Here is a 16,062-nt window from a genome sequence, read left to right as displayed (position 1 = left end):
GCAGGTTAAAAAGCAGGATAATCTTTATGGGGTGCGTTCGAATATGAACAGTTAGAGTAGGGTTAGAGTTCGAGTAGAGTAGAGTAGAGTTGATTTTGATATCTTCGTAGATAAGCATTATTATCAGTGGAGTTAAAACAACCTACCTATTTTTTCGGGGTCAAAGAGTATACCAACTCGGCGTTACCGAACGGTAGTACGGAGTTAACCCTGCGTTCCCGAACGAAGTTGGGTAACTATTTTTTTATAGAGTTAACTAGAGTTGAGTTTTCGAATGCCAATGAGGACGCCTCCGCCCCGAGAAAATACACTGGTATTAGTACATCTGTCGCATCTAAATATATTATAGTTATATAAACCAAGTTCGTTATTACTTAAGTTATTATTAAACCAGGTTTCCGTTAATACAATAATTAAATGTTTAAAAGCAGATATATTACAGATTAAATTAGATAGTTTGGTTCTAAGTACACGGCAATTTTGATAAAATCCTACGATTTTATCATGGTGCCGCGAAGAAGCTAGGATTGGCTGGCATGACTGTTGAAACGACCGTCCCCATTTTTGAAAACGATGAACCAACAGTAGGGAATTCGTTTGCGAATATTACACGCAGGCCTGTTTCACCACTTTTGACTCTCCTTTCAAGGTCCTCGTAGCATGGGCGCAAGAGCTTACGCCGCAAAGAAGTTCTATCCCTGGACATCCGATAACCTTCAGGAAAAGACTGTATTATAGAATAAATATAGCTTAACAGATATTGAATTAAAATTAAAATACATTTTTACTATTATATATTTATATCTATATTAATCTATGCGGATATATGGTGTGCACACACCTGTACGCACCAATAGGCACAAGCCGCCACTGGCGTACCTATACGTGCGTATTTACAGTAAAAAACTTAATTGTTATGTAATAGTAGAACGTTTTGTTGGGAACCTTATTAAAATTTCTTATCTTAGCATGAAAAGAATAACTTTTATGAAGATCTAACTGAAAAATAGTTTACACAATTTGAAAAAATTATCATGGCTTTAAATAAATCAAAATGCGTTGAAATAGTTTGAAAATTTTACCATTTATGGAAAATACTAATATAAATCTTTGGTGAACATGTTATTCGTTTTGGAAATACTACAAAGTATCAAAAATCGATGAATAATTTACTGAATATACTGAATTTCAAATATCGTAAAAATTATAAGTTCAAAAGCTCATAAAAAAGTAATGTCCCATTTAAGTACACTTTCTTTTGTTTGTTATAGGTAGAAAAACTTTTTTAAAATCTTCTATAAAAATTTTGAATCTTAGGTATGAAAAGAAAAACTTGTATGAATTTCTAACTAAATAATAATTTACAACATTTAAAAAATATCTCATGGCTATTAATAACTGAGAAAGTTTCAAAATTGTTTGAAAATATTACCCTGTTTGGATAATGGTCGTTTTAATATTTGGTAAAAATTTCAAGGATCTAGGTTTATTTGTTTTTAATTTACAACGAAGTATCAAACATTGATTAATGAAAATTCTTTAATTTATCTATAAAAATCCAATATCGTAAAAATTTTAATTCAAACCCTCATAAAAAATTAATGTTGCCTTTTGGTTAACTTTTTTTTTTTTTTGATTAAGGTAGATAAATTTAGGAGAAGTCTTCTTTCAACATTTGTAAGGTTAGCTTTGAAAAGTAAGCCATTAATGAATTTCTAACTAAAATTTTTTCGATATTTTGTTAAATTTTGTCAAAATTTGAACTTCAATTGCATTTAAAAAAAACTCTTGCCTATGTAGGTATTTCTGATTTTTTTGAACTCACATTTATGAAACTTATAAGGAATCTTGTATTAAATTTTCAAGTTTTTTTACTAAGTGAAAATGTTTTTATCAAGAATAGTTAAAAAAAATTATAAATTTCTAAAAATTTCTTAAGGCTATAAATCCCAAAAAGAGTCAAAATATTATGAAAATGTTACCATTTATATGAAATGCTATTATAAATATTTGGTGAACATTTCAATGGTCTACGGTTATTCATTTTTGGGTTACACAAAAAAATAAAATTGATTTCCTCAAAATTCGGGTTTGCGTAAAAATTATCACTTTTCTTTCACTTTTGTTTTGTTTTCCTCTACGCTTTCTAAAACTACTTGGAATTTTCAATTTTGACCTCCCAAAAGCACCAATTCGGTTCACTTTTCTATCAGAAAAGATGCTTATCTCAAAAATCGAAGCATGCTTACTACCCAAAATGTTGTTGACAGATGTAAAACCAATACATTCTTTTGCTCCGCTCAGAATCTAAAATAAAATTAATGAAACACATTCTGTTTGTCGATATACAGAGAAACAGATACAAATTATATAGTGGCCAATGACTAGTATTGTAAATTATTTAAGTAAAATTATTCAAATACATTTTTCTGTATTGAATACTTTTAATACTAATGAATTATATTTTATTGAAATTTTTTTTTTTATTCTTTTAATTCTTAATTTATTTCTAATTATAATCCTTGTTAAATAACAAAAAACCGTGTCGGTTATATAACCATCGTGGTTACGTTTCAACGTTATAACAATATTATATTATATATTTATGATTTATGGACAATTCAATTTCGGGTTACATCGATTAATAGCTTAATTAAATGTTTTTTTCTCCAGTCGTCGACTACTCAAAACGGTATGTCGGTACCAGAATTAAGTCAATAACATTATTTACATTATTAAGTCAATAACACTATGACAAAATGTCAAAATATATATTATGCAATAATTTTTTGCTCAACAGCTATTATACATTATAATTCAACAATACAAAAATATTATTACTAATATTAGTACTACCTATTAAGTATTTACCAAGAAAATGGTTATCAATTACCTATCATTATCGTTTATCGTCGACTACGATGGGATATTCAAATACTGAAATACATAATATAATATAGCTTTAAACCAATATATACCTCTGTAGAGAAAAGTTCATTGTTGTGGTGCAACTATCACTAAAAAGAAACAACATGACTGATCAGCATTTTAATTATTGAACGAATCATGTTTTTAAAATGCAATAAACAATTTTTTTATTACCTATAACAAATTATATCGGAACTAAATAGAATTTTTTTTTTTTTTTGAAGATTATTTTAAATACTTCTAAAATGTTTTTGAGTATTACTCAAATAGGTACTTAACTATTTATAGTATTTGTGTGGTATTTTAAATTTTTAAAAGTATTTGAGTAGGTAATTATTAATTAAATACTTTTAAAAATTATTTTGTACAACACTGTCAATGACAGTAACATACCTAATGTATACTAAACTTAAGACAACTTAAATCATTGTCTGAAATCTAACTATTGATAAATATTAATATTTCTAAAATCTACTTTTAATTTAAAAATATTATTGAGTACCTAGAAACCTAGAAATTATCAAAAATTAAATTATAGTAATATGTTGTTTTGACTAGTTAGGTAGGTATTAACATTGATTTTACATAGGTAGTATTATAATCAATGGTATTAAGTACCTATTCAATATACCTAATTAAATATTTTACTATATAGTACCTATATTATTTAAATTAATGAAATGTTTGTTTGTTATTATTTATTACTTATTACAGTTTAATACTTTAATATGGGTTTATTTATAATCTAAAATTCTAACTTTAGTTTGTGCCTATTTACAAATTACAATGTTGAATGTTCTTTGCATTTCACCATTTGTTATGTATTTTATTATAATGAAATGTAAAATGTTTATTGATTAAATATTGTTGGTTATTGGTACCTAAGTATAATTTTTGTAAACTAGGTACCTACCTATTTGCCTACCAGTTTTTTTTTAAATTGGTCCATTTATCCAGCCATTTTTGTTTTTATACATTTACATAGGTAATTACAAATCGACAAGATTAGGTAGGTATATCTTTAAGCGGATGTCATTAGAATATTTGTATTCTATAATATATTGTAAACATAAAATACCTAAAATCGTTTTTATGATTTTTGAGTTATCTTAGAGTAAAATCACCTATTACAAAAATTATAGATGCTAATATTTTTAAGGGTTTTATATTTTATTATTTGACTTTGTATTCGACTTTCAAACAATCCAGAGGGCCCTGTTCTGATAAAATAGTAACATTACAATTAATATATTCAATACGACAATAACTTTTGTCTAATTTGACTTGAACATGATGAGAATATAATGCATATATAGTGGCGGAGCCCCTGAACCAACTTCAGTAGCCCCTTTACAGGGGCATTGCCCAGGCTGTCCCTGGGGTTTTGCTGTGCTGGAGTCCATGAACGTTAATTGAAAATACTATATATAAAAACGAAAATACTGATGAATATTATTTTGTATTACATAGGGCATAGGCCATAAAGAAATAGGTACTGTTGATTATAAGTAGGTAGGTAGGTACATTGTCAAAATGGTTATTCTTAACAGAATTCTTTCAAATTGTTATTCTTCTGAGAAAATCTTCCGATACGGGATACGTAGGTAGGTAGGTATCTAATACTTGAAAGAAAACTAAAAAAAAATTATAGAAAAATGTTGATGCAATATTCCAATATCATTTTTCTCTTGTGTTTTAAAACGTAGCCTCCTGCCTCTATAAGTGGAAAATATATTTTAGGTGATCCTGTTATTTATATTTTTGTATAGAATTTTTCGACAAATTTAACTTTAAGAACATTTTTCACAATTTAAATTTGAAGCGACATAAATTTCGTAGTACAAAATGACGTACCTATGTTATTATTAAAACCAGCATAAAATTTGTTTTGGTTTATTATAATCAGAATTATTGATTTATTGTTATCACATCATTGAGATTAGATAAGAAGGTGGGTGTTCTTCAAAATGATAACAATTAACAAAAATATTAAGTAAAATATTAAACGAGAGAATAATTAACGATCGAACTAATGTATTAAATCGAACAATAAATTCATGTTTATAAGTCTTATAAAGTATAAACACTAAGAATAATAATAATGTATCTAGTTAACAGTCGAAATATTACGTTTATGAATTGGAAGCAAACAATGTGGACTATTGTTTCGAATTTTGGATAAGAACCCAGTTTGTTGCAATCTTTGGTAGGTACCTATATCATTATACTATTATTCTTACCATTAATGGTTAAAATTCTTGAGTTATTTTACTATAGCAAATACTTGTAAATCTGCGAAGGCCATGAATATTATTTAGGCATCACTATGATATTGTGTTCCTTTATTGGTATGTGTTAGCGTTACATCCTAACAATAACACAGTTGTATTATTTTCGTATGAGCTATGAATTATTAAATATATTCAGAGTAAAATGATACAACAAAAGAAGTTTTTTTTAAATAGGTTTTAATATCAAAATATATTTTTTATTTTTTAATATCTGTGGAATGATGGCAGAAACTGATATGTACATTTTATTAAATTTGAATTATCATTTAAATAGTAAAATATGATTTTGATAGGTATTTTCAGATATTTTATTATTTTGATTTATAATATTGCCTTCTTTAGCTTCAGTGATTTTAGTCAAATACTTTAATATTTAAATTATTAGACTTATTCTTTTTCTATTAAGAAGTAAAATAATAGTTTATTATCTCACTATAAAATAATAATTTTTAAAAGGTATTAGATATTGGAGCTAAATAGGTCAGGTAATTCATGATTTTTATTTGGATAAAAATTAATTAAAAAATTTAATATTTTCATAAATTATATCATTGGTTATAGACTTATAGTATATAGGTAAGTTTAGACCAAAGGTATAGTATATTTTTAAAGGTACTTATTCTTTATAAGAACTTACCTATATAATACTTTTTCCTCAACTTTTTCTGATTTTAAGAGTGATTTTATAAGAACTGAAGTTATTTTTGTTTTCATAATATTTTAAAGTATATACTACCATCCAACTTTACTAATATATTACAACAAGACTAAATTTTTACAAGATTCGTGTTATATTAGTTTTACTTTTTAAGGTACTAAGTATTAATTTTACTATGTATATTTAACTGTATATTTATTATTAATATAATATTGTATGCAAATAGGAATTTGAAATAAAATTGAATCATGATGAGCACGCTAACTGGAGATACTTCACGTCGTCGAATAGCAGCACTGTCATTCTTAACAAATATATCACTAGATGGCACTCATAAAGATACTAACAAATTACTTTTCATCAAAAACAATATTATGTATCAACATCAAAAATCTGAAATGGAGTTTCCATCACTTCCTGACATAGGGATGACAAATGAAGAGAATACGTGTAGTGAAAGCGACATTATCTTGAAACAAATGGATACTGAATTTCATGGTCCTGTGAGATTGACAAAAACACGGTCTTTAACATCCACACCAATAAAATCAAATATGAATGATAAAAATAGTATTGATAAATTTTTTGAACTGGATTCAGATAAGACTTCTGGGAGACTACCATTTCGTGAAAGGTGATGTTGTTGTTTTTTGTGATTAATTATCATTGAACGTATTTTTCAATAACAGAAACTAAAATTTCTAGACTTAACACAACTGGAAGTGATGTAACTATGGAATCAAAAAAATTGGCAGCCTACTATCGTAAACGCATGATTCCTCAATCTTTATTGTCTGATGATAAAAGTAACACAAATTTCAGCAGTTCTGAAAGTCTTGGCTTAGGTAAAAATATGTGCTTACGAAGATATTTTATAAAGCAAAAACCATTTTTAGTTACAATAATATTCAATTAAGTATAACCCAGTACTTATTACTCAAAATATAATATCAATATCTTTATTTCTTATTTATTTTTTTTATTTTATGAATTTCAAGATTAATTACATATATCTCTTTATAATTACTTAAACTTATAAACTTCTCAGTGTTGTATTCTATAATACAGTATTAATAAATGTATCATACATAATGTTTAAAACTTAAGCTAAGGTGACCTAAACTTAACCTAACCTTGATATTGTGATAATATTGCATTCAATATTTTGTGGAGTGTTTCATATAATTTTTTTTATAATTGTTTCACATAATTTTTAACCAAATTATATTAACAATTATTTATCATTAATTTTTTTTTGTTTTTTATTATTAAGAAGTCTAAATGATTACACATCAAATTTATAAAATGTATTATTCTATACCAAGTAATCCTTTATATTTTATTCTCACCGTTATACAATTATTTTTAATAATGCTATTATACTTGTTTACTAGGGACCCTCATAATTGTTTTATGAACAATTAAGATTTTGATTTAAATAAGATAAAAAAAAATAATATATAATATAATCAAAATAATTTATACAGTATAATATATGAACAGCATTATCTAATAATAACTTATTAAACTATTATTTCAATATATTTTCATGAATTCTCCTAGAGATTTCTTAGTGGCGCTTTTTATTCCTAATGAAATCATTTTGAAATAACTTTACATAAAAGTAAATTAATATATTATTTTATAACATAAATAAATAATTATAGATAAAAATCAAGTATATATATATATCAGGCTAGTCTACATATTGTTTCGTACATCCTTAACTAATAATTAATTAGTATGTATACAAAATTACAGCTCTATATAAAACTAATACTTTGCTTCAAGAAAATAGCTCTTCGAATCAATCTATGGATATTAGAGTTGTACGTCCAACATTACAACATCGATTCAAAAATGAACGTTTAGTGTTAGTCACTCCACAGAAAACTCCATTCCTTGTTTATTCGCTAATACCATTCAAAAGATCTAACAGAACCATAATGTTTGTACCACATTTATAATAATTATTTAATAAATGTTTAATTCATTTTCCTAATTATAATTATAGTGTGCGATGCGAACAAAAGAAAGAACCAAATCGTAGAAGACAAACATCTGGAACTCGTCCTTTATCTGCTGTTAATGATATAATTGATGCATTTGATCTTTTTGGATTAGAAAAAGGCAAAGACGGACAGGTACAGTATAAAGACTAAACTAATTATTATTGTGATTACTATACTCTATTCCAAATAAGCTTAGGCTTCAGCGGCCAAGTTGTGGGCATGGGCTTGCCTTGGTCCTGTGGCAGCGCCTGATGCGCTGTTGCAGTGGGGACGGTGTCTGACCGTCGCGGAACGAAAACTGGTTGCCGCCTAAGCCTGATTTTATTTGGAATAGAGTATAGGTAGTACCATGGACTAAGATATAATATATCTTATATCTTAGTTCTGGGGTAATACAATTGATTATATTTATGTATGATATAGTATACTATGTATAATTAATGGTAATACTTACAGAGCCTAAAGGTTCTCTAGTAATACTTATTTAATACAATCAATTGTGACTTATCATCATTATTAAGCTAATTTACATGTTTATAGTTGATATATTTGTATAACTAGTTTTAATTTTCATGGTTTGTACTTTAAGTTGCTTCACATTTCTTCAATTTTTTCTTGGTTTCTTCGAAAATTACCGGAGAATAAATTCAAAAAATGTTTCTGGGTTAGGTAGATTTATATTCAACTTTAAAACTATATAGATATGGCATATAATTTAATTGGTTAAAAATGTAAAAACAAATATAATACTCTCACATTTATATTGTATATTTCTATCTTTTTTAAATTGTTTGTATTTTAATTATAACTTCAAATTTGAACAATTTTTTCTTCATATTTTATTACTATAATGTATTACTCTTTTAATAAAGTTGTGGTTTTTAAAATTCGACTAATCTTTCAGCTATTATTATGGCAAATATTAATCTATTAATCTTTTTCAGGAAATATCATATAGTCATCTATTAATTCCTTCACGAATTGTTGAACCCAAGACTCCGATTGAAGATATGATGTTAGATACTATACAGTCAAAATCGCATACCTTAAGCAGGTAAATAAAATAAATTCTTAAATTGTAGTGATTATAACAATATTTGTATAAGAAATTCAATTGTTAAATTAAATTAAAATCTTGTTAACTTTAGAATTGTAAATTTGTTACCAAAATAAATTCAAAAATGTTTACTGTAAGTACATTTTTTTAGAAGATTTTACTTACCTAAGAAAAATGTTGTATTATATTTTTTATTGTTACTGTGCTTCTTACAAGTCACTTCTCAATGGCAACCTTTGTTACAAAATCTTGATTATTTTAAAAATATGAACAATGTTTGTATAAAAATACTAATCATCATTATTAGATACAATGTAGTTTTAACTCTTAAGATTGATAAGATATCATGCAACTGAAATTATTAAACCATATTTTAAACATATTGATAACTCAAACACAACAATTATAATAATATTAAAATAAGACTACTCCAAATGTATTTAAAAAAAATGTATTGGAATTTCTTTAAATTATTAAAATTTATTTTTCTTGACGTTTGTTGAAGCATTTCATGAACCCCTTCAAAACTATTTACTATAGCTGTTATTCTCTAAATTAAACATTTTAAATAGTTAAACTAAATTATTTATTTTGTTAGCATTAATGGGTCAGCATTAATTGAATGCTATTAGGAATAATAATTATTAATGTTTTAGTTTTTATCTATATATAATTTTTTTTTTTAAGGTGTATTTCAGCTGATGTTCCTGAAAATGTAGCAGTTGGTTCTGGTACTTACAAAATGTGCACTGTTCAACCAGCATCTTCGCCTCCAAAAGGCGATTTAACAAAAGGTAATTATGAATAGTTGTGCAGTAAAATGTAAACATTTTCCTATTATATTACATTTACATTATAATATATATTTAGTTACTACTACTGAACAAGATGAAAACGGAACAGCCTTATTTTCTCCTAGCATTCTTGATGACCCCGAGTTTTTTGCTGGAAAACATAGAACACTTTTAACATTCATATCTTACATGGTGAATATATTTTTAAATTCATTATTATGTATATTATTTTATTTAAAGTATTATTGAACTTTTTCACTGATGTATCTTAAGAAGCTGCAGGCTATCTTGTATACACTCAACCACTCAAACTATAAGATAGTATTTAATGCATACACTCAAAAGATAGAAAGTTTGTGGAAGACTGAGAATAAAAATTGTAAAAAAATATGTGTGGTATAATTCTTAAGTTACAACCCCAACTATTATAGAATAATAGAATTTTATACATTTATAAACATAATAAAATATTACAGATATATAATTGGAACAGGATGAAAAGGAATCAATAAAAGGGACATATAATTTTTAATAATAATAGTATCTATATTACCTACCTATTTATAATAATTTTTAATAATACACTACTAATAACTTTAAGCATTATTTATTTCGTCATTAAACCCATTTTTATATCACCCGAAATGGGTGAAAATATAATATTATTTGAATATTGCTGTAGAGTGGCAAAAATAATAGAGTACAGAGCAAATACGACAAGAGAGCCGAAGCTGCATTCCCATGACTGGTATACTTGGCCAATATTTGGTACCGGTATTTCCTTGCCACGCTGTCAGAACATCCTTGTACAATTTATTAATAACTGGTGCTCTTCCCGATGATTGCCGGTAAAGGTGACACATGTAAAAAAAACGACCAACATAATTATGAATGTAATTGACAAATTTACTAAGGATCAGAACACTTTATACACAAATTATTTACCAACTTGATTTTTGATGTGCTTGGCAAGTACACAAGTTGTTGGAAACCATATTTATTACAACTATTAATAATAATAATTGCTTAGTATAATTTGTATAGCTGCAATTTTAATATTTCAATTGTTAACTAATAACAAAAGTTAAATATGTTTCAAAATAGGTACTCGTATATTAATGGAGTAAAATAATTAAAATATTATACCAGAATAAAATTAATTAAATATTTTCTCGCTGAAGTTGTTCTAAATCTAAATTAAAAGTTTGAAATATGTCTATAATATATATTATATTTCAGACATCAATTATTGATTATGTGCGTCCAGCTGATCTTAAAAAAGAATTGAATGATAAATTTCAAGATAAATTTCCACATATTGAGCTAACATTAAGTAAACTCAGAAGGTAATTAATTTTAAATTGAAAGCAAACACACCAATAACCGCTTATATAGAATTATAAATAAATCGGCTTATTAATTATAATAATTTATTTCTATCTTTGTTTCAGTATAAAACGAGAAATGCGTAAAATTACAAAACCAGACGCTACTTCAGATTTGCTAACTATTGCACAAGCCTATGTATTTTTTGAAAGGTTATTAGTCAAAAGCTTGATCAATAAGGAAAATCGTAAACTATGTGCTGGAGCGTGTATTATTTTGTCTGCAAAGTTAAACGATATGAAAGGCGAACCTTTAACTAATCTTATTGAAGTAGGTTACTATACATAATATTTTGATGATTTCTTATCCTTTTTTTAAAATGTATTTTATTTGATAGAATAATATTTAGGCCCATATAATTTGGAATTTATATCTGAATTAATGTTATAAATAGGGCTGTGAATTAAATTACTGCATTCCAATCAATTTTATTCTGAATACAAAATAAGTTAAATTATTAAATAAATTGTTTGAATGCATTCTCTTTCTACGTTGTATTAAATGTTTACGCTATTGGTTTAGCATTGGTACATAGTTTTTATAATTTATCAATATTTTATCATGATATAAATTTGGTTTTGTTTATCAGGTAATTCATTTAACGTAGAACACTCATTATTCAAAAAGTATTAATCTTTTTTACATAGTTTCTAGTTGTTACAAAATTGCATTCTTTTAAAAAAATTTTATTTTTACCTATATTTTTTCCTTATAATTCTTTAAGTTTTTATTTTTTTTTGAATTACAACATACAGTTTTAATTTCATTTTTGAAAGCAGAATATTTTCTGATTATTTTGATACATAAAAATTGAATTTAGAATGAGTAGTTCATGAGTTATAAATATTTCAAGCTTAGACTAGTGGACCAACGTTTTGTGGAGTAACCAAAAATTACTACACTCTGCTCATCCAAACTGTAAATACTTGTAACTCATAATCTACTCATCCTAAATTGGATTTTAGATTCTGAGCGGAGCAATGAACGTACTGATTTTACAGTGATGTGTGTTTTAATTTTTATAATTTTAATTTGTTTTGTGTCTGTGTACACGATGTCACGATAAGTAGTCGAAATAATGCTTTGACTTTCAACGTCAGTATCTTCAATGGGAAACTGAACCTAGTTGGACATTAGGGAGGTCAAAATTTAAAATTCCCAGTAATTTTCAAAAGCACCGAGAAAAACAAAAAAAAAAAAATTAAGAAAAACCTGGAATTTTTTTGCAAAATCAGTTTTTTACAAAATCATTATTGGTTATTGGTGTAAATCTAAAACGAATGACCGTTGATACATGACATTTTTACTGGTTGCTTATATTAGCATTTACTATGCACAATATAATTTTCAAAATATTTTGTCATGTTTTGAGCTGTTAACAGACAATTTCAAATTTTAATTTTTTTAGTTTTTTTTTTCTATAAATATCAATAAAATTTTATTTGTTGAGCCTAAAGGCCTGAAAATTGAGTACAAGATATATTGTTACAGTAGCAGTTCAAATATATTAAAAATTCATAGGCAAAATTTTTTTATAAGCATTTAAAGTTCAATTTTTGACAAAATATATCAAATTTAAAATAATAATTTTGTAGATGAATTTATAAAATGTTCAACTTTTATAGCTAAGGATTGAAGTTTTACAAGAAGATTCCACGTAAATAGGTTATATATAAATTACTTTTTTCACAATAATATCACCAAATATACTATATAATACATCAAAACTGAATTTAGTATTAATTGATCATGGATATTCTCATGTAACATTTTATTAAAACATTAATTTTCCAGCTCTAGTTATAAATTAATATAACTTCAACATAAATCTACTATATTTACTGATATTATTTTATTTTATTAATATGAGTAATTTATTTTAGTTTTATACTCACTAATTTTACCATAATTTATATGATAACTAGTACCCAATTACTTTTGATTATATATTATTTACTTTTTTTTTTCAGAGAACTGAAATAGTATTTCGATTGAGCAGAAAAGATTTAATGGTTTCCGAGTTTGGAGTATTAGTAGCTTTAGAGTTCGGTCTTCATATACCTACTCATGAGATAATGCCACATTATCAGCGACTATTGTCTGAGTCATGACATAAATATTCAACTCTAGATACTTTAGACTTGAGTGAAATAGTGGAATATATTAGAATGAATAAATCTAACTAATTTTAATGAAATGGTTTGATTGCAACACTTTAATGACTGTGGGTATGCATGTTATTTATTTTTGTTGTATAACTTATTAGATGAATTTGAGCTATAATTGTAATGTAATTTATAATTCTAAGTAAATAGTTATTCTGAATAATATTTAAAATTGTTACCAGAAATTTTTTTTTAATGTTGATTATTCATATTTCATATGTTATAAGTATTATTATTATATAGTTAAAGAAGAATAAGAATATTGTTTTATTTCTTTTAAATTTATCAGAAGTATTAAAAAAATTTATTGAACAATGATAATAGTTACTGAAAGCTTATTAAGAGGATGTAATATTATGGTTTGATTTTTGTCACTTAAATGTAAACATCGTAACTACATGTACACGGAGGTTATACTGTACAAAAAAAAAATATTATGACCTCCGTTTGCGTGCATTTGCCATGTTCTATAAAAGCTCAATTCCACAGACAAAATAAGACAGAATAACACAACAAATCTTGTTGTAGTTTATTATGGAGGTAATTTTACATTAATGCATTTAATGAAGAAATTACTTGGCGGTTAACTATTTATATACTTGCTTGAAAGTTGAAACACAACATATTAATTAATAAGTTTATGATTTTTTTTTTATTGCTGCCCGATTTGATCAACTAGATTATATTTAAACTAAGCATTTTATTTTTAAGAACACAGAATCAATTTTTTAATATGATTATTATGTATATTGTATATGCTTAAGTCAAAGAATGTTGCAATAAATTATTTATATAGGATTAATGTTATTCATCTAAACAGAAAGCAAACTTTAAAAGTTATACAAATGTTACAATAATTAATATAGTTCTAACTAGCATTTAAATTCATTTTTATCATATAAAATATACTTATTATAGTTAAATATATTTTAAATAATCAGTATAAAAAAAACTTACGATTCATTATATTTTTTTATAAAAAATTAAAAATATCCTATTTGTCAGTTGCCAGTATGATGTAAATTTAGATTTCTTATCTAGTGTTATCTTGACAATATTTATGTTCAGTGCCATTATCTAAATTCTAAGACTGGCAACAATAATACTTAGATCATTAAAATTAATTTGATCTTTTTAAAAGATGTCTAACTAAATTAATTATGTTACAAAAAAAAAAAAATTAACTTTAAACATTACTCATTAGATAATATAACTTGTTTTAATAAGATAGTAACTGTAGGTGTTTTGTATAGATAGATAATAATAAATAAATAGAATTAGTCATTACTGATGGTGGAAATCTATTTAACTATTATACTCATACAACATCTTCCTTCACCATTTATAAGGCTTAGGACTTTCTGTCTAATTATATTCTGGGGTCATAGACTGGCTTTTTCGACCATTCCTTTTTTCTAGCGGCATGTAAGAAAGCCCCACGCCCTACACTCTACAGTCGTAAGTAGGTATGTGCTGATTTCTTAATTCATGATCGACAATCATATTATACAGATCGTACCTTTTTGTCAGTGACAATGGTTTTATTGGGGATGGTTGATTTATACGAAAGACAGCCTAGCCGTTATTTATTATTCTATACAATTTTAGTTTATTTATTATTATGATGTGTGCGCATATTATTACAATGCTGAAGGGCAACCACGGTTGAAAATAATTGTTATGCTTTAAAATTTAAGAGTATACGGTCCTTTCTCGTGTGGGACCCACCTAAGATACCCTGTACACCAAAAATTGTGAATATAAGCTGGTTTTCATTATTTACAATTTTATGCACAAACGAGTTACGTACATTTAAAAAATTAAATAATATGTGAGCAAACGAGTCTCCACCAACCACCATATTATCTATACATACGGCTAAAATATAGTGTTGTACTTACATAATTAAATAAAAATCATCGAATAAGGCTCTAAAAAATGGTTAAAAATATATTTTACCGCAATGATGCCATTTTTTATTTTTGACAAATAACATTATTTTTTTTTAATGCAATGTTTTTTAAGGTACACCTACCTAATTTAAAATGTACAATAAATTAAAAAAAAAGCGGGTAAGTGGATGTCGCTCTGCTGTACAAGTGGGTCAATGTATAATGGATTGTATTAAACTTGAATTCAATGATATAATATCATTGTAAAAGAAAAACGATTTTGACCGGAGACGATTTGTCAGTCTGAATTTTTTATATTCTTATTATTTAATATAGCCTGTAAGTTGAATTAATATTTCGTCAAGTTAAGTTAATATAGAAAAATGTAAGTGAAGTTTAAAGTAAAGTTACCTTAATTTTTTTTTTAACTTGTTAAAAAATAAAAGTAATTTAACTAAGTTAAAAATCAGTTCTTTTTTAAAAAAAAAATAATAATACCTACCTTTTTTTAAAACTAACAAATAACATAGTAATTCCATAAATGTCATGTAGTTTTTAAATAAATGTATGTATTAAAATTTAAAATTAATTACTGTAGTCCGTAGGTACTAATATACTTTAACCAAAGATGAAATCCATACAAAATAATTAAATAACTTATGTATTTGTTTATGTAATGATTCATAAATAAAATTAACTTAACGTGACAATAAAATAAAATAACTCATAAGTTACTAAATAACATAGACAAAAATGTAACTCGTAAAAAGTTACTTCTAAAAAACAAATAACCCGTTATTTAACTTAACTTTTTAACCTAACTTTAACTTTTTAACTCGTAAATACCCAGCCTTGCCTATTATTAGATATTGCCAGTGT

At 25.6% G+C, this 16,062-nt stretch overlaps 1 protein-coding gene across 4 annotated transcripts; it reads left to right on the top strand.

Annotated features, from left to right (window-relative positions):
- The first annotated feature begins 4,894 nt into the window (after window positions 1–4,894).
- On the top strand, window positions 4,895–15,471 carry LOC132936586 (CDK5 and ABL1 enzyme substrate 1). 4 transcript variants are annotated; one of them, XM_061003325.1, is made up of 11 exons: window positions 4,895–5,134; window positions 6,104–6,511; window positions 6,583–6,722; window positions 7,669–7,825; window positions 7,892–8,021; window positions 8,834–8,943; window positions 9,634–9,740; window positions 9,817–9,932; window positions 10,980–11,086; window positions 11,192–11,396; window positions 13,097–15,466. In XM_061003325.1, exons 2-11 carry the CDS (start codon window positions 6,126–6,128, stop codon window positions 13,235–13,237), a joined length of 1,599 nt encoding a protein of 532 aa, XP_060859308.1. In that variant the 5' UTR covers window positions 4,895–5,134; window positions 6,104–6,125; the 3' UTR covers window positions 13,238–15,466. The 4 variants fall into 4 exon arrangements, with proteins under 4 accessions (XP_060859308.1, XP_060859306.1, XP_060859309.1 ...); XM_061003323.1 differs by having other exon boundaries at window positions 7,639–7,825; window positions 13,097–15,464; XM_061003324.1 differs by lacking the exon at window positions 4,895–5,134 and adding an exon at window positions 6,014–6,031 and having other exon boundaries at window positions 7,639–7,825.
- Window positions 15,472–16,062: the final 591 nt, after the last annotated feature.

Source organism: Metopolophium dirhodum, chromosome 1, assembly GCF_019925205.1.
Source record: "Metopolophium dirhodum isolate CAU chromosome 1, ASM1992520v1, whole genome shotgun sequence".
Taxonomy (NCBI): Eukaryota; Metazoa; Arthropoda; class Insecta; order Hemiptera; family Aphididae; genus Metopolophium; species Metopolophium dirhodum.
Note: the sequence above shows the minus strand (reverse complement) of the source record. Positions and strands in the feature narration are given on the sequence as shown.